This window comes from Pangasianodon hypophthalmus, chromosome 3, assembly GCF_027358585.1.
Source record: "Pangasianodon hypophthalmus isolate fPanHyp1 chromosome 3, fPanHyp1.pri, whole genome shotgun sequence".
In the NCBI taxonomy this organism is placed as follows: Eukaryota; Metazoa; Chordata; class Actinopteri; order Siluriformes; family Pangasiidae; genus Pangasianodon; species Pangasianodon hypophthalmus.
In genome coordinates, this window is record NC_069712.1 from 34,011,310 (window position 1) to 34,030,844 (window position 19,535).

At 40.7% G+C, this 19,535-nt stretch overlaps 1 protein-coding gene across 1 annotated transcript in view; it reads right to left on the minus strand.

Annotated features, from left to right (window-relative positions):
* LOC113541868 (CD276 antigen) overlaps positions 1–943 on the minus strand; it is a 4,406-nt gene extending 3,463 nt beyond the window's left edge. The window contains exon 1 of the mRNA XM_026939043.3: positions 721–943. Within this exon, the coding sequence (XP_026794844.3) occupies positions 721–808 (88 nt within the window). The 5' untranslated portion in view covers positions 809–943. The remainder of the gene's footprint in view (positions 1–720) is intronic.
* Between the last annotated feature and the right edge of the window lie 18,592 nt (positions 944–19,535).

A 19,535-nucleotide genomic window follows, 5' to 3' on the forward strand; every position in this document is an offset into this window, starting at 1 on the left:
TCATAATCAGTTACGGTTTCTGTCACGTGTGTGAAGTGACTCATTAAATTCTGTGCTTTAGCAGTCGCTCATGGGCCCCACTACAGTTATCTAAAACACTGGACACTTTCATGCTCGCCAGTGACCACTACTCTCCTAACTCTCAAATCTCGCGGTATTTCTCGTGAACAAACGGGACTTCAGATCGAAACTAAAGTGGCGGACGGAACGCTAGAGACAGCTTGTGTTCATTCTGTTCATTTTACACCGAAAAGACAAAAAGCTCCTGTTCTAGAGAATTAATCCACACTTCCTGATCAGTCAGAATCCCACAGAGCTGTTAGAGGAATGATTTTTAAGCTCAGCTCGTGTTTCCACGCTCTGTCCCGCACACAGGCTCGCGCCCCCGCAGCTCTGCGGGTTTCAGGTGTTTAACTCAGTGACTCAGAGCAGTGATTCACACAGAGCTGTCACTAACCCACTATAAACACTGTTAACAACACACTGTCCTGACCTAACGCTAAATATAAGCAGTTCTAACATCAGCATGATGTCAGGGGTTTGCTTTCAGTCATGTCGAGCTCCTTATTTCACTAAAACTTTACACTCACATCCACTTTTAATCCCTGTGCTTTACACCATCAGCTAGAATAATTAACCCTCATTAGGCTTCATCATCAGCTGAAGTGTTTCATCTTCATCTGAGCTGCAAATATAAAGCTGGAAGAAAAGGAGACTTACTGTAAGAGGAAACTCCATCCAGCACAAGAAGAAGAAGAAGATGGAGAGAGAGAGTCGGTGCTGAAATCCTCCTAGATTTAACTCTCATATCCTGCTTCAGGTCTGGAGATGTGTGTGTGTGTGTGTGTGTGTGTGTGTGTGTGTGTATGAATGAATGAACAGCAGATGAGTATAACTAACACACGAGCACTCCACCGCACTGAGCTCTTTAACAGCTGACTGTGTGCTCCAAGAGTTATATACTTCTGCTGTAACCACGCCCCCTCCTGACTCACAGAGTTTATATACTTCTGCTGTAACCACGCCCCATTCTGACTCACAGAGTTTATATACTTCTGCTGTAACCACGCCCCATTCTGACTTGTACAGAAACCACGGGAAGAAACCAGACCTGTTGTTAACATGACGTCATGTATCATGTGACCACACCCAGAGAGCTTTGTGTTCCCTGTGGGAAAGGAACACAGCACTGTGGATGGAGAATATGGAGATAAATTCAGGTAAATTAGAGACGCATTTATTTTTATCCTGAAGAGTAAAAATTATGTCACTCAGCACTTACAGTGGAACTGCTTATTAGAAATATCGTTAATTTAATGTGATGACATATAAAGGGGGCGTGGTCACCATCAAACACGAAGGGGACTCCAAAATCTTTCCTAAGCCATTATTTTCATAAGGTTATAAAATGATATATTTATGATGGATAGAAGTACTATGTACTATTGTAGCAAAAAAAAGTATAAAGATAATTTAAATCATGTACAGGTGTTTGTGACTTAATTCAGGTTAAATGGAGCAGTGTGTGTGTAGGGTTAATTAGGACAGTGTGCGTAGGGTTAATTAGGATAGTATGGTCCAGGTTAATTGGAGCAGTGTGTGTAGAGTTAATTAGGACAGTGTGTGTAGGGTTAATTAGGACAGTGTGTGTAGGATTAATTAGGACAGTGTGTGTAGGGTTAATTCGAACAGTGTGTGTAGGGTTAATTAGGATAGTGTGTAGGGTTAATTAGGACAGTGTGTGTAGGGTTAATTAGGACAGTGTGTGTAGGGTTAATTAGGATAGTGTGGTTCAGGTTAATTAGGACAGTGTGTGTAGGGTTAATTAGGAAAGTGTGTGTAGGGTTAATTAGGACATTGTGTGTAGAGTTAATTAGGACAGTGTGCGTAGGGTTAATTAGGACAGTGTGTGTAGGGTTAATTAGGACAGTGTGTGTAGGGTTAATTAGGACAGTGTGTGTAGGGTTAATTAGGATAGTATGGTCCAGGTTAATTAGGACAGTGTGTGTAGGGTTAATTAGGACAGTGTGGTTCAGGTTATTTAGGACAGTGTGTGTAGGATTAATTAGGACAGTGTGTGTAGGGTTAATTAGGACAGTGTGCAGGGTTATTTAGGACAGTGTGTGTAGGATTAATTAGGACAGTGTGGTTCAGGTTATTTAGGACAGTGTGTGTAAGATTAATTAGGACAGTGTGTGTAGGGTTAATTAGGACAGTATGGTTCAGGTTAATTAGGACAGTATGGTTCAGGTTAATTAGGACAGTATGGTCCAGTTAATTAGGACAGTGTGTAGGGTTAATTAGGACAGTGTGTGTGGGCTTAATTAGGACAGTATGGTTCAGGTTAATTAGGACAGTGTGTGTAGGGTTAATTAGGACAGTGTGTGTAGGGTTAATTAGGACAGTGTGTGTAGGGTTAATTAGGACAGTGTGGTTCAGGTTAATTAGGACAGTGTGTGTAGGGTTAATTAGGACAGTGTGTGTAGGGTTAATTAGGACAGTGTGTGTAGGGTTAATTAGGACAGAACGGTTCAGGTTAATTAGGACAGTGTGTGTAGGGTTAATTAGGACAGTATGGTCCAGGTTAATTAGGACAGTGTGTGTAGGGTTAATTAGGACCGTGTGTGTAGGGTTAATTAGGACAGTGTGTGTAGGGTTAATTAGGACAGTATGGTTCAGGTTAATTAGGACATTGTGTGTAGGGTTAATTAGGACAGTGTGTGTGGGCTTAATTAGGACAGTGTGTGTAGGGTTAATTAGGACAGTGTGTGTAGGGTTAATTAGGACAGTATGGTTCAGGTTAATTAGGACATTGTGTGTAGAGTTAATTAGGACAGTGTGTGTAGGGTTAATTAGGACAGTGTGTGTAGGGTTAATTAGGACAGTGTGTAGGATTAATTAGGACAGTGTGTGTAGGATTAATTAGGACAGTGTGTGTAGGGTTAATTAGGACAGTATGGTTCAGGTTAATTAGGACAGTGTGTAGGGTTAATTAGGACAGTGTGTGTAGGGTTAATTAGGACAGTGTGTGTAGGGTTAATTAGGACAGTGTGTGTAGGGTTAATTGGGGCAGTGTGTGTAGGGTTAATTAGGACAGTATGTTTCAGGTTAATTAGGACAGTATGTTTCAGGTTAATTAGGACAGTGTGTAGGGTTAATTGGGGCAGTGTGTGTAGGGTTAATTAGGACAGTGTGTGTAGGGTTAATTAGGACAGTGTGGTTCAGGTTAATTAGGACAGTGTGTGTAGGGTTAATTAGGACAGTGTGTGTAGGGTTAATTAGGACGGTGTGTGTAGGGTTAATTAGGACAGTGTGGTTCAGGTTAATTAGGACAGTATGGTTCAGGTTAATTAGGAAAGTGTGTGTAGGGTTAATTAGGACAGTGTGGTTCAGGTTAATTAGGACAGTATGTTTCAGGTTAATTAGGACAGTGTGTAGGGTTAATTGGGGCAGTGTGTGTAGGGTTAATTAGGACAGTGTGTGTAGGGTTAATTAGGACAGTGTGGTTCAGGTTAATTAGGACAGTGTGTGTAGGATTAATTAGGACAGTGTGTGTAGGGTTAATTAGGACAGTGTGTGTAGGGTTAATTAGGACAGTGTGTGTGGGCTTAATTAGGACAGTGTGTGTAGGGTTAATTAGGACAGTGTGTGTAGGGTTAATTAGGACAGTATGGTTCAGGTTAATTAGGACAGTGTGTAGGGTTAATTGGGGCAGTGTGTGTAGGGTTAATTAGGACAGTATGGTTCAGGTTAATTAGGACAGTGTGCAGGGTTAATTAGGACAGTGTGTAGGGTTAATTAGGACAGTGTGTGTAGGGTTAATTGGGGCAGTGTGTGTAGGGTTAATTAGGACAGTATGTTTCAGGTTAATTAGGACAGTATGTTTCAGGTTAATTAGGACAGTGTGTAGGGTTAATTGGGGCAGTGTGTGTAGGGTTAATTAGGACAGTGTGTGTAGGGTTAATTAGGACAGTGTGGTTCAGGTTAATTAGGACAGTGTGTGTAGGGTTAATTAGGACAGTGTGTGTAGGGTTAATTAGGACGGTGTGTGTAGGGTTAATTAGGACAGTGTGGTTCAGGTTAATTAGGACAGTATGGTTCAGGTTAATTAGGAAAGTGTGTGTAGGGTTAATTAGGACAGTGTGGTTCAGGTTAATTAGGACAGTATGTTTCAGGTTAATTAGGACAGTGTGTAGGGTTAATTGGGGCAGTGTGTGTAGGGTTAATTAGGACAGTGTGGTTCAGGTTAATTAGGACAGTGTGGTTCAGGTTAATTAGGACAGTGTGTGTAGGGTTAATTAGGACAGTGTGGTTCAGGTTAATTAGGACAGTATGGTTCAGGTTAATTAGGACAGTCTGTATAGGGTTAATTAGGACAGTGTGGTCCAGTTTTTTTGGTTCAATGTGTTTCAGAGTAATTGGGTTAATTGGGTGATAAATGTTTTTTAGTTAGTCTTGATAAAAGGATTAGTCATGCTTCTGTAGAACATAATAGAAACTTGAACAGACTGATGATTTAAGAAATGTGTCATGTTTTGGGGAACTTGTTTTACTGATAGTAGGAAGGATTGAAGACACTGGAAATTCATAAAGTGTCCCGATATGTCTGAATTAACCCCTAAAACTCTGTTAGAGAGGAGTAAGAGTTAGTACAGCAAACAAAACAGAATAGAAATATATAGTGTTTCAAATTTATTGTAGACTTAAATTTGTGTCATTTAAGTGTTTTTTTTTTTTGAAGAAGAAATGTTTAATCCTGGTTTAAAGATATTCTGATCATCAATGATGTAAATTAAGTGACAACTTTTATTTATAAAGCATGTTTAAAACTCAGAGCTCTCACCAAAGTGCTGTACATGGTTAAGAGTATATGAAGAGCAGTGAACACGCCTGATGTCTATCTTCAGCTGAGATGGTGGAACAGTGGCTTAGTTACCGGTGTGAAGAGCTGAGAGAGCTGAGAGCAGAGTAACGACACAGAAGGTCAGAGATGTAGGAGAGAGATGGAGCAGTAAACTGGCTGTAGAGCAGAGACGAGTGTTGATAATGTGTGGTTGTGTTTCTTCAGGTGTGTGTTTTTAGGGTTTGTAGGGGAACGTCCCAGATTTAAATGTAGAAGTGAGAGGAGGAAACAGCAGCCAGGTGATGTGAGAGAAGTGAGAAAGTTATACCATGTAATTTCAGGGGTCGGATGGAAAGACTGGTGAGATGATGAGGCACTGAACAAGCATGTGAGGGACATCTGAGGGGGAAATTATCAGATCAGATGATGGTGTAATGGAAACACCTGCAGGATCGCGTTTAGAGATACAATCAGGACATGCTTAACTATGCGTCTAAAAAATGTAGTCTATTTCCTGTGTAGTGGAAAGCACATTCCAGTGTAGTTCAGCACATTCTCCGGAAAGATGTTGCAATACACAGTAATGGAGTGTCTCAGAGAAGATGGGAGAGGTCTCACCACACCTGAGACAGCAAACATTTGATGATCTCTGTATCTGAATGTTTCTGTGAAGCACAGCCGGTGGGTCTGGATTGTTTTTTTTTAAAGAATAATATAGTGGATATCAGTAGGAATAACTATAATACATTATTGTTGTAGTTGGAAAGTAAAATTAAAAATCTCTAAACATTTTCTCTGATAAACAGTCATGAAGGAACTGATTAGTCTGATGTGCTGAATGTCTGAAGAGGCAGATTCTAGTTATAAAATCCACGTGTTGTGTTCATCGGGGCGTTTCTTTTTTATTTACACAGTAAAGGTCGAGGTGCTCAGGTTTAGATTCTACACACTTAATTTATAAGGAGTCTAGAAGGAGACTCAATAATGTGAACCTCGACTGACTGTCTTCAAGTCGTGTTAATGAACATAAATGAAACTCAGCCATTTAATATTAATGACCTGAAAGGAAGTGATTCCAAAACAAATCCTTAAATGAACACACATTTCGTGACCATCATGGCGCCGCGGAAGGCTGGAGGTCTGGAGCTCTCTAGTGTTTTTGATTTTGTCGTTTGTTTGTCCTGTTCTTTGTCACCTTTCACCGATCACTTTTACCAGGAACGAATTGCTGAACATCAGGAAATGCACTCCAACTTCCTGACAGACAGGAAGCAGTTAGTGAGGCGGGGAAAATTCACACCTAGCACCTGTTCAGTCAGCACTGGCACTCCTCAGGGATGTGTGCTCTCCCTTCTACACAAATGACTGCACCTCCTCAGACCCCTCTGACAAGCTCCTGAAGTTTGCAGATGACACCACAGTCACTGGCCTCATTGGTGATGAGTCTGCACACAGAAGGGATGTTGAGCAGCTGTCTGTCTGGAGCTGAACACGCTCAAAACAGTGGAGATGAGAGTGGACTTTTGGAGGAACCCCCCAGCACTGCCCCCACTCACCATCCTGGACAGCACTGTCTACCATCGAAGCATCTACCATCTCTGCTGGGCCTTTTTCAAGATGGAGTCTATGTGGGTCTCCCACTTCAGGTCCTGTGAGATGGTAGATGCTTCACCAACTGAGGAAGTTCAACCTGCCACAGGAGCTGCTGACCAGGTTCTACTCAGCTGTCATCGAGTCTGTTCTGTGCACTTCAGTTACTGTCTGCTTTGGTTCAGCTACTAATTCAGATATAAGAAGACTACAACAGACAGTCTGACCTGCTGAGAGGATTATTGGTGCTCCCCTGCCCACCCTACAGGACCTATACTCATCCAGAGTGAAGAATCGGGCAGGTAAAACTGAACAGCTTTTTCCCTCATAAACAGGTAACTGACTTCTAGGACCTTCTTAGTGTAATACCTCTCTGTGGATACAATTTTTTTGTGCAATATGTAAATTCGTTCTTTTACTATATTACCTTTACACATATCCTTAATGTTTCTGCCATTGCCTTCACCTCGCATGTAGCTGTATTATATCTGTACATATATCTGTTCCATTTAAGCCTATTGTGTCTACTGTACAGTGTGTGTGTATAAATATATATATATACACACATGAGTACAAAAGAAAATCCGCTAAACTTGCCAAAAATCTGCCAAATCTTATTTAAATCTTATTTCTTTGGTTTGGCTCTGAGAACATTTACACGACTTGGTTAAATGAGGCCCAGTGTAATAAATTGAATAAAATGAGCTTAAATGTTTAAAACACAGGTATGAGACATGTAGTGGATGAGAATCCTGAATCGCCTACAGAGCTAACATTTAAGCGTGCACATGTGTAATAATGTATATCCAGTGATCCAGATGTGTAACACATCAGCCATAAGTGTCATCATGCTACTTCAGTGAATAAGGATCTCCTGATTCCTCCTGATCTTCCTGAACTTCCTGATCTTCCGTGTTATCAGGGGGAGGAGATAAAAGCATGAGGAAGGAAAAAAGGTAAAGAGGAAATGCAGAGCAAATGAGAACACAGAGATTGCAGTGGTGTTGGTTTTTTAACCTGTTTCTCTACATACATTTAATTTATTTGGAGCTTTAATAGTTACCCAGACTTCATGTAAACTCCAGTAATTTCCACAGATGTGTCTATAGCTATGGTGGGTAAGTTTATACATCTCCATCACTTACTGTCTTCTGATTTCACCTTTCTGTAAGAGTATACAGTGTACACTGTTTTATATGTAATGTCATTATGTATACTGATCTTTTATCATAAGCACAGTGTGGACTTTAGCGCCTGCAGGAGTCAGATTTATTATTTATTATCAGATTTATTATTACTGATTTATAATTAACTCTGTGCTTTAAATGTGAAATATTTTAAATCTTAAATGAATCCATAACCAAAACAAGCACACTGCAAAAAGAATTAAAAGCTTGTTATTGTGTATAAAATCATTTAATGACGTTAGTCATCAATTTCATATTTACTCTTGATAACCTTTACTGAACCATAACAACTGTTGATAGGGAAGCCCCAGTGCTTTTTATAAGGAAAACACTGCTATTATTATTTTATTATTATATGACAGTGTTATTCTGCTGGGATTCCCCTGGCAACAGTTGTTATGTTTCGGTGAGTGTGTCATAGAAGAAGAAGAGCACGTGCAAAACCTCAGTTTACTGAAAACAGGAAGTACGCTGGTCTCGTGTGTTAAAAGAATACTAACAGACAGAGCAAGATCCATGATGATTATCTGGTGCGATTCAGACAGTTTAACTATTTCTCTGTGTAATTAAAGGATGTTTTTTTTTGCTAAGAACTACAGTAAGCTATAGTGAGAATAAAAAAGCTAGTAGTGACGTCATACAGGTTTATCACGCACGTGACATTGTAATTTATTCACACAGACGCCTGTAAAATCCAGCCAAGTGAAATTCCTGCTAAAAATATCTACAGCTGTAATAATTATCATGATGTGAGTCACTGCTATTCATAACCACGTCTCATGATAACTTTTATAGAAATGCTTTTATCTCTTTTATAAAAGGAAGATTCAATATTATGAGAAACTTATTTCAAATTTTACTAACACTATAATCAATAACATTTATATATATATAAAATGATTTAATATACTGTGTCACTGTGATGATTTACTGATGTATACTAGGGGAAGAAAATGTACGTATATTTACATATATTTAATATTTAATATATTTCAGTGATATATTTAATTCTGTCTCTGTTTTAGTGGACATTCTCAAACTCACTTTCTCAGCCGGAGAATCCACATCATTTCACACACTGCTTCATTTAGCCTTAAAGCCTTTCATTACTATCTGTAGTTTTTACTTTTTACCCATAAATCTATACGGAACCCTTACATACCTTAGTGTTTTTAAATAATTACGTTAAAATATTATTTTAATAATGTGTTCTGTGAATGTTGGACTGTTGGGTGTGTTTTTACACAAAGAAATAATTTTAGTGAAATCTCTGTTAAGGAATTGATTTTAATTCATCATAATCATTAAAACTGTAAAAAAAAAAATCTTAGTATTGATGCTCTGAAAATAATAATAGGCATTTATACACACACACGCACACACACACACACACAATATCAATATACTGATCTTGTCACCAGATTAATTTCAATGCAACACAAAAAACAATTAATTATTTTCTTTTAAAACTCACTAGCTGTAATGTTCCTCCCTTTTTCTCTTTCTCCTCCAATCATACATATTATACAGGTATACAGGTAAATACTTATTATTATTATTATTATTATTATTATTATTATTAATTACAGTATTGCTATTACTACAGTATGTATGGTTGTAATGATTGTTACTGGTTTAAGTCATTTTCTCACTGCGCTACCACGTCACAGATGAAACTGATGACATCATGAGACTATTTCTGCTCTCAGTCAGAGACCAGACTAAACAGTCCAGTAATTAAAATAGTTATTCAGTAACTGGAATCATAGCAATGCTCCCTGCTTTAACTACAACACTGAACCTGTTCCAGCTCCCAGCATGCCGTGCATTCCTGCCCTGTGTAGGCCACGCCCTAGCAACTGTTGCTAGGCGATCCCTGGCGCTGTTTGTATTTGGGCTATAAAATTACACTTTGATGTGTTTATCTTTAAGAGGAACTACACAACCCTTTGTATACATATGATTTATTTTTGGACGCACGTGTTTTTTTTTCCAGCAAGCATGACTTCACGTCTAAAGGTTGAATTTAAATTTAAACCAGTTCTGTCTCCTGCAGACTCTAAAGTCCACACTGTGATTATGATAGAAGTCAAGTAGCTTTATTGTCATTTCAACCATATACAGCTAGTACAGTACACAGAGAAACACAACAGCAACAACATTCCTTCAGGACCATGGTGCTACAGAAAACAACACAGAACTACATGAGACTCCACATTACTACATAAAGTGCAGACGCAAGCAGCACCAGACAGTACAGTAACTACTAAAACAGGACAATAGGCACAGAGACAGCGCAGCGTCGACCAGTACACAGTTCTAGTGTGAAAGTGTCAGATATAACACTAATGCAAAAGAATAACAATATCATAAAATGCTGTAAATGGAAACATAACATAATATGATATATGATATATTATATCCAATATTTTTAATATTTTATAAATACAGTAGCAGCAATAGGTAGTAAATACAGAAATGTGCAAAAAATTGCAGAGAGAGTGGGATGGTGTTCAGTTGAGTGTGTGTGTGTGTGTGTGTGTTGTCAGTCCAGATTCTGAGTATTGAGGAGTCTGATGGTTTGGGGGAAGAAACTGTTCCACAGTCTGGTCGTGAGGCCTGAATGCTTCTGTACTGTTCGCCAGACGGCAGGAGGGTGAAGAGTTTGTGTGAGGGGTGAGCGGAGAGTGGTCGCTCTGTGCTCTCCCGAAGTCAACAACCATCTCTTTAGTTTTGTCGATGTTCAGAGACAGGTTGTCGGCTCTGCACCAGTCCGTTAGCCGCTGCACCTCCTCTCTGTATGCTGACTCATCGTTCTTGCTGATGAGACCCACCACAGTCGCGTCATCGGCGAGCTTGATGATGTGGTTCGAGCTGTGCAGAGTGAACAGCAGTAGGCTGAGCACACAGCCCTGTGGGGTCCCTATGCTCAGCGTGGTGGTGTTGGAGATGCTGTTCCCGATCCGGACTGACTGAGGTCTCCCAGTCAGGAAGTCCAGGATCCAGTTGCAGAGGGAGGTGTTCAGGCCCAGCAGGTTCAGCTTTCCAATCAGGTGCTGAGGAATGATTGTGTTGAATGCTGAACTGAAGTCTATGATCAGCATTCAAATGTACGTGTCCTTTTTGTCCAGGTGGGTGAGGGCCAGATGGAGGGTGGTGGTGGTGATGGTGTCATCCGTTGAGCGGTTGGGACGATACGTGAACTGCAGGGGGTCCAGTGTGGGGGCAGCAGGGTCTTGATGTGCCTCATGATGAGCCACTCAAAGCACGTCCTGATGACGGACGTGAGTGCACCGGGACGGTAGTTGTTGAGGCAGGACACTGAAGAGGTGTTGAAGATGTCAGTGAGAACATCTGCCAGCTGGTCTGCGCACCCTCTGAGCACTCTACCAGGAATGTTGTCTGGTCCAGCAGCCTTCTGTGGGTTAACTCTGTATATAGTTTTCCTCACATCACATGCCGTGGTTAGACACAGCACCTGGTCGTGGGAGGAGGGGTGGTCCTCCTCGCCGTCACGTCATTCTGCACCTCAAACCGAGCGTAGAAGTTGTTCAGTGCATCTGGAAGGGAGGCATCACTGTCACAGGCAGGTGATGTTGTCCTGTAAGGTAGAAGATGTTTCATTCTGTGTCCAGGAGTCTGATCAGTGTAACTAATGAAAGACAGTATAGATCAGTGTTTAGTAAAGTGAAAATGAAAGACAGTGATGGAAAATTGGAAACTTTCTCTTACCAGCTTCAGCTAAACAAAACACCTCTGTGGAAATGACTGTAGATTCATCATCTGCTCCACAAATAAATCCCTCAAGTTTCTGTGTGTGTGCGTGTGTGTGTGTGTGTGCGTGTGTGTGTCTGTGTGTGCATGTGCCTGTGTGTGTGTGTGTGTGTGAGTGTGTGTGTGTGTGTGTCTGTCTGGCTGTATGTCTCTGTGTGTGTGTGTCTGTGTGTGCATGTGCCTGTGTGTGTGTGTGTGTGTGTGTGTGTCTGGCTGTGTATCTCTGTGTGTGTGTGTCTCTGTGTGTGCATGTGCCTGTGTGTGTGTGTGTGTGTGTGTGTGTCTGGCTGTGTATCTCTGTGTGTGTGTGTCTCTGTGTGTGTGTGTGTGTGTGTCTCTCTCTCTGTCTGTCTGTGTGTTTGTCTGTCAAGAAACTGTTGATGAAAAACTCCATTTTATAAGGAAAAAATCTTGAAAGCTCCTCACTAGTTTCATTCCAGTTATGATAAACATCCTGTGCTAGTTTCCTTTACACATCCTGAGTTTTAGGAAACAAGAACCTGACAGTTGAACTTCAGTTTGGACCAATCAGAAACAAGCGTTTTATGCCTGAGCCTAAGTGCTAGTGAGCATGAGCTGATGGATAAATGTCCTGAAAGTGGCAGGTGTCCTGTCAGCTCCTGTGGCTCACCTGGTAAGTGCAGAGTGTGTGAGTGTGTGAGGAGCACAGTTCAGGTCTGCTCTCAGGTGAGCTCCATGACTGCTCCTTATATTACCTGCAGCAGTAGGTGGTGTAAAGTGAAATATAAGCCTTCTGGAAAGAGCTGTGTTTCTGTCAGTGCAGGTAGCTCAGTGTGTAAGGTCTCCATCTGGCTCTGTGGAGTGACTCAGGGTTCAAGTCCAGGTTCAGGTGAGAGAGAGAAGTGTAGTAAGAGCTTCTCCTGTGTGTTTTGTTAATAACTAATCTCTCTCTTGCCTCCTCTCTCCAGGTGGAGGTGTAAAGTGAAAGATAAACTCCAGTAAAGCAGCGGTGTTTCCTGTCGGCTCTGATGGCTCAGTGGGTTAAAGGTCTCTACCAGTCGCTGTGTAGACTCTCAGTTCGAGGCCTCCTCTGGGCAGTAGGGGTCAGACTCAGGTGGGACCCTAAATCCAGAAGAAAGAAGGAAAGAGAGAGAAAGTCTGGTTGGTCCCACCTGGGGCTCTGAGAGAGGTGAAAGCAGGGGTTATGCTGCTCTGGATGGGGGCCAATTAATAATTTTATTATACTACTACAATATACATATGTATGTGTGTGTGTGTGTATATATATATATATACACACACTACTAGTATATTACTATGTCAATTATTGTACCGCGCTACATATACACACTAACATACACAGTACATAGCATGATGGAGTATAATATGTGCCATGCTACTATTATACTATATTACGCTGTGCTACATTATTACACTGCACTATACTAGGTGCCATGCTAAATTTTACAGTAAAATGCTTATCATTTAGAGTAGCATAACCAAGTTTTTCTCCTCCCAACGCTGTACAGAGACCCTGTGCTTAATTACACCACCTAGAGAGAGAGAGAGCACACAGTGTGAGTGAGGACTTGAACCTTGGTTCTCCCTCTGACACCAACACACCATTTACCACCTGAGCCACTTAAACTTGAGGTGGCAGCTGGCTAGCTGGCTTGCTTTGCCTTTTTTTGTCGGTTTTTGGGCGGGTTAATCTTTCACGTTGCACCACATGTGTAGCGAGAGAGGCGTTAATAAAGGAACACCCACTAACAGAAGCTCTTACAGCAGCATCACTGAGGACTTGATCTCTCTCTCTCTCTCTCTCTCTCTCTCTCTCTCTCTCTCTCTCTCTCTATGATATTAACACACCCTTTACCCCCAAACCACTCAAAACTGCACTCGAGGGGCTTTTTTTTGATTTGGGGGGTTTATCTTTCGCTTCTGGCTTCATAAATGTACTACTTGTGGTGGTGGGTTTATACTGTGTGAAGCATGAGAAAGGAGAGCTTTACTAAAGAGTCTGGCCTCATTTCTCCCTCACTTGGTATCAAACCATGCAGCACAGTACACTACACAGTAATGGAGTGTCTCAGAGAAGATGGGAGAGGTCTCACCACACCTGAGACAGCAAACATTTGATGATCTCTGTATCTGAATGTTTCTGTGAAGCACAGCCGGTGGGTCTGGATTGTTTTTTTTTAAAGAATAATATAGTGGATATCAGTAGGAATAACTATAATACATTATTGTTGTAGTTGGAAAGTAAAATTAAAAATCTCTAAACATTTTCTCTGATAAACAGTCATGAAGGAACTGATTAGTCTGATGTGCTGAATGTCTGAAGAGGCAGATTCTAGTTATAAAATCCACGTGTTGTGTTCATCGGGGCGTTTCTTTTTTATTTACACAGTAAAGGTCGAGGTGCTCAGGTTTAGATTCTACACACTTAATTTATAAGGAGTCTAGAAGGAGACTCAATAATGTGAACCTCGACTGACTGTCTTCAAGTCGTGTTAATGAACATAAATGAAACTCAGCCATTTAATATTAATGACCTGAAAGGAAGTGATTCCAAAACAAATCCTTAAATGAACACACATTTCGTGACCATCATGGCGCCGCGGAAGGCTGGAGGTCTGGAGCTCTCTAGTGTTTTTGATTTTGTCGTTTGTTTGTCCTGTTCTTTGTCACCTTTCACCGATCACTTTTACCAGGAACGAATTGCTGAACATCAGGAAATGCACTCCAACTTCCTGACAGACAGGAAGCAGTTAGTGAGGCGGGGAAAATTCACACCTAGCACCTGTTCAGTCAGCACTGGCACTCCTCAGGGATGTGTGCTCTCCCTTCTACACAAATGACTGCACCTCCTCAGACCCCTCTGACAAGCTCCTGAAGTTTGCAGATGACACCACAGTCACTGGCCTCATTGGTGATGAGTCTGCACACAGAAGGGATGTTGAGCAGCTGTCTGTCTGGAGCTGAACACGCTCAAAACAGTGGAGATGAGAGTGGACTTTTGGAGGAACCCCCCAGCACTGCCCCCACTCACCATCCTGGACAGCACTGTCTACCATCGAAGCATCTACCATCTCTGCTGGGCCTTTTTCAAGATGGAGTCTATGTGGGTCTCCCACTTCAGGTCCTGTGAGATGGTAGATGCTTCACCAACTGAGGAAGTTCAACCTGCCACAGGAGCTGCTGACCAGGTTCTACTCAGCTGTCATCGAGTCTGTTCTGTGCACTTCAGTTACTGTCTGCTTTGGTTCAGCTACTAATTCAGATATAAGAAGACTACAACAGACAGTCTGACCTGCTGAGAGGATTATTGGTGCTCCCCTGCCCACCCTACAGGACCTATACTCATCCAGAGTGAAGAATCGGGCAGGTAAAACTGAACAGCTTTTTCCCTCATAAACAGGTAACTGACTTCTAGGACCTTCTTAGTGTAATACCTCTCTGTGGATACAATTTTTTTGTGCAATATGTAAATTCGTTCTTTTACTATATTACCTTTACACATATCCTTAATGTTTCTGCCATTGCCTTCACCTCGCATGTAGCTGTATTATATCTGTACATATATCTGTTCCATTTAAGCCTATTGTGTCTACTGTACAGTGTGTGTGTATAAATATATATATATACACACATGAGTACAAAAGAAAATCCGCTAAACTTGCCAAAAATCTGCCAAATCTTATTTAAATCTTATTTCTTTGGTTTGGCTCTGAGAACATTTACACGACTTGGTTAAATGAGGCCCAGTGTAATAAATTGAATAAAATGAGCTTAAATGTTTAAAACACAGGTATGAGACATGTAGTGGATGAGAATCCTGAATCGCCTACAGAGCTAACATTTAAGCGTGCACATGTGTAATAATGTATATCCAGTGATCCAGATGTGTAACACATCAGCCATAAGTGTCATCATGCTACTTCAGTGAATAAGGATCTCCTGATTCCTCCTGATCTTCCTGAACTTCCTGATCTTCCGTGTTATCAGGGGGAGGAGATAAAAGCATGAGGAAGGAAAAAAGGTAAAGAGGAAATGCAGAGCAAATGAGAACACAGAGATTGCAGTGGTGTTGGTTTTTTAACCTGTTTCTCTACATACATTTAATTTATTTGGAGCTTTAATAGTTACCCAGACTTCATGTAAACTCCAGTAATTTCCACAGATGTGTCTATAGCTATGGTGGGTAAGTTTATACATCTCCATCACTTACTGTCTTCTGATTTCACCTTTCTGTAAGAGTATACAGTGTACACTGTTTTATATGTAATGTCATTATGTATACTGATCTTTTATCATAAGCACAGTGTGGACTTTAGCGCCTGCAGGAGTCAGATTTATTATTTATTATCAGATTTATTATTACTGATTTATAATTAACTCTGTGCTTTAAATGTGAAATATTTTAAATCTTAAATGAATCCATAACCAAAACAAGCACACTGCAAAAAGAATTAAAAGCTTGTTATTGTGTATAAAATCATTTAATGACGTTAGTCATCAATTTCATATTTACTCTTGATAACCTTTACTGAACCATAACAACTGTTGATAGGGAAGCCCCAGTGCTTTTTATAAGGAAAACACTGCTATTATTATTTTATTATTATATGACAGTGTTATTCTGCTGGGATTCCCCTGGCAACAGTTGTTATGTTTCGGTGAGTGTGTCATAGAAGAAGAAGAGCACGTGCAAAACCTCAGTTTACTGAAAACAGGAAGTACGCTGGTCTCGTGTGTTAAAAGAATACTAACAGACAGAGCAAGATCCATGATGATTATCTGGTGCGATTCAGACAGTTTAACTATTTCTCTGTGTAATTAAAGGATGTTTTTTTTTGCTAAGAACTACAGTAAGCTATAGTGAGAATAAAAAAGCTAGTAGTGACGTCATACAGGTTTATCACGCACGTGACATTGTAATTTATTCACACAGACGCCTGTAAAATCCAGCCAAGTGAAATTCCTGCTAAAAATATCTACAGCTGTAATAATTATCATGATGTGAGTCACTGCTATTCATAACCACGTCTCATGATAACTTTTATAGAAATGCTTTTATCTCTTTTATAAAAGGAAGATTCAATATTATGAGAAACTTATTTCAAATTTTACTAACACTATAATCAATAACATTTATATATATATAAAATGATTTAATATACTGTGTCACTGTGATGATTTACTGATGTATACTAGGGGAAGAAAATGTACGTATATTTACATATATTTAATATTTAATATATTTCAGTGATATATTTAATTCTGTCTCTGTTTTAGTGGACATTCTCAAACTCACTTTCTCAGCCGGAGAATCCACATCATTTCACACACTGCTTCATTTAGCCTTAAAGCCTTTCATTACTATCTGTAGTTTTTACTTTTTACCCATAAATCTATACGGAACCCTTACATACCTTAGTGTTTTTAAATAATTACGTTAAAATATTATTTTAATAATGTGTTCTGTGAATGTTGGACTGTTGGGTGTGTTTTTACACAAAGAAATAATTTTAGTGAAATCTCTGTTAAGGAATTGATTTTAATTCATCATAATCATTAAAACTGTAAAAAAAAAAATCTTAGTATTGATGCTCTGAAAATAATAATAGGCATTTATACACACACACGCACACACACACACACACAATATCAATATACTGATCTTGTCACCAGATTAATTTCAATGCAACACAAAAAACAATTAATTATTTTCTTTTAAAACTCACTAGCTGTAATGTTCCTCCCTTTTTCTCTTTCTCCTCCAATCATACATATTATACAGGTATACAGGTAAATACTTATTATTATTATTATTATTATTATTATTATTATTAATTACAGTATTGCTATTACTACAGTATGTATGGTTGTAATGATTGTTACTGGTTTAAGTCATTTTCTCACTGCGCTACCACGTCACAGATGAAACTGATGACATCATGAGACTATTTCTGCTCTCAGTCAGAGACCAGACTAAACAGTCCAGTAATTAAAATAGTTATTCAGTAACTGGAATCATAGCAATGCTCCCTGCTTTAACTACAACACTGAACCTGTTCCAGCTCCCAGCATGCCGTGCATTCCTGCCCTGTGTAGGCCACGCCCTAGCAACTGTTGCTAGGCGATCCCTGGCGCTGTTTGTATTTGGGCTATAAAATTACACTTTGATGTGTTTATCTTTAAGAGGAACTACACAACCCTTTGTATACATATGATTTATTTTTGGACGCACGTGTTTTTTTTTCCAGCAAGCATGACTTCACGTCTAAAGGTTGAATTTAAATTTAAACCAGTTCTGTCTCCTGCAGACTCTAAAGTCCACACTGTGATTATGATAGAAGTCAAGTAGCTTTATTGTCATTTCAACCATATACAGCTAGTACAGTACACAGAGAAACACAACAGCAACAACATTCCTTCAGGACCATGGTGCTACAGAAAACAACACAGAACTACATGAGACTCCACATTACTACATAAAGTGCAGACGCAAGCAGCACCAGACAGTACAGTAACTACTAAAACAGGACAATAGGCACAGAGACAGCGCAGCGTCGACCAGTACACAGTTCTAGTGTGAAAGTGTCAGATATAACACTAATGCAAAAGAATAACAATATCATAAAATGCTGTAAATGGAAACATAACATAATATGATATATGATATATTATATCCAATATTTTTAATATTTTATAAATACAGTAGCAGCAATAGGTAGTAAATACAGAAATGTGCAAAAAATTGCAGAGAGAGTGGGATGGTGTTCAGTTGAGTGTGTGTGTGTGTGTGTGTGTTGTCAGTCCAGATTCTGAGTATTGAGGAGTCTGATGGTTTGGGGGAAGAAACTGTTCCACAGTCTGGTCGTGAGGCCTGAATGCTTCTGTACTGTTCGCCAGACGGCAGGAGGGTGAAGAGTTTGTGTGAGGGGTGAGCGGAGAGTGGTCGCTCTGTGCTCTCCCGAAGTCAACAACCATCTCTTTAGTTTTGTCGATGTTCAGAGACAGGTTGTCGGCTCTGCACCAGTCCGTTAGCCGCTGCACCTCCTCTCTGTATGCTGACTCATCGTTCTTGCTGATGAGACCCACCACAGTCGCGTCATCGGCGAGCTTGATGATGTGGTTCGAGCTGTGCAGAGTGAACAGCAGTAGGCTGAGCACACAGCCCTGTGGGGGCCCTATGCTCAGCGTGGTGGTGTTGGAGATGCTGTTCCCGATCCGGACTGACTGAGGTCTCCCAGTCAGGAAGTCCAGGATCCAGTTGCAGAGGGAGGTGTTCAGGCCCAGCAGGTTCAGCTTTCCAATCAGGTGCTGAGGAATGATTGTGTTGAATGCTGAACTGAAGTCTATGATCAGCATTCAAATGTACGTGTCCTTTTTGTCCAGGTGGGTGAGGGCCAGATGGAGGGTGGTGGTGGTGATGGTGTCATCCGTTGAGCGGTTGGGACGATACGTGAACTGCAGGGGGTCCAGTGTGGGGGCAGCAGGGTCTTGATGTGCCTCATGATGAGCCACTCAAAGCACGTCCTGATGACGGACGTGAGTGCACCGGGACGGTAGTTGTTGAGGCAGGACACTGAAGAGGTGTTGAAGATGTCAGTGAGAACATCTGCCAGCTGGTCTGCGCACCCTCTGAGCACTCTACCAGGAATGTTGTCTGGTCCAGCAGCCTTCTGTGGGTTAACTCTGTATATAGTTTTCCTCACATCACATGCCGTGGTTAGACACAGCACCTGGTCGTGGGAGGAGGGGTGGTCCTCCTCGCCGTCACGTCATTCTGCACCTCAAACCGAGCGTAGAAGTTGTTCAGTGCATCTGGAAGGGAGGCATCACTGTCACAGGCAGGTGATGTTGTCCTGTAAGGTAGAAGATGTTTCATTCTGTGTCCAGGAGTCTGATCAGTGTAACTAATGAAAGACAGTATAGATCAGTGTTTAGTAAAGTGAAAATGAAAGACAGTGATGGAAAATTGGAAACTTTCTCTTACCAGCTTCAGCTAAACAAAACACCTCTGTGGAAATGACTGTAGATTCATCATCTGCTCCACAAATAAATCCCTCAAGTTTCTGTGTGTGTGCGTGTGTGTGTGTGTGTGCGTGTGTGTGTCTGTGTGTGCATGTGCCTGTGTGTGTGTGTGTGTGTGAGTGTGTGTGTGTGTGTGT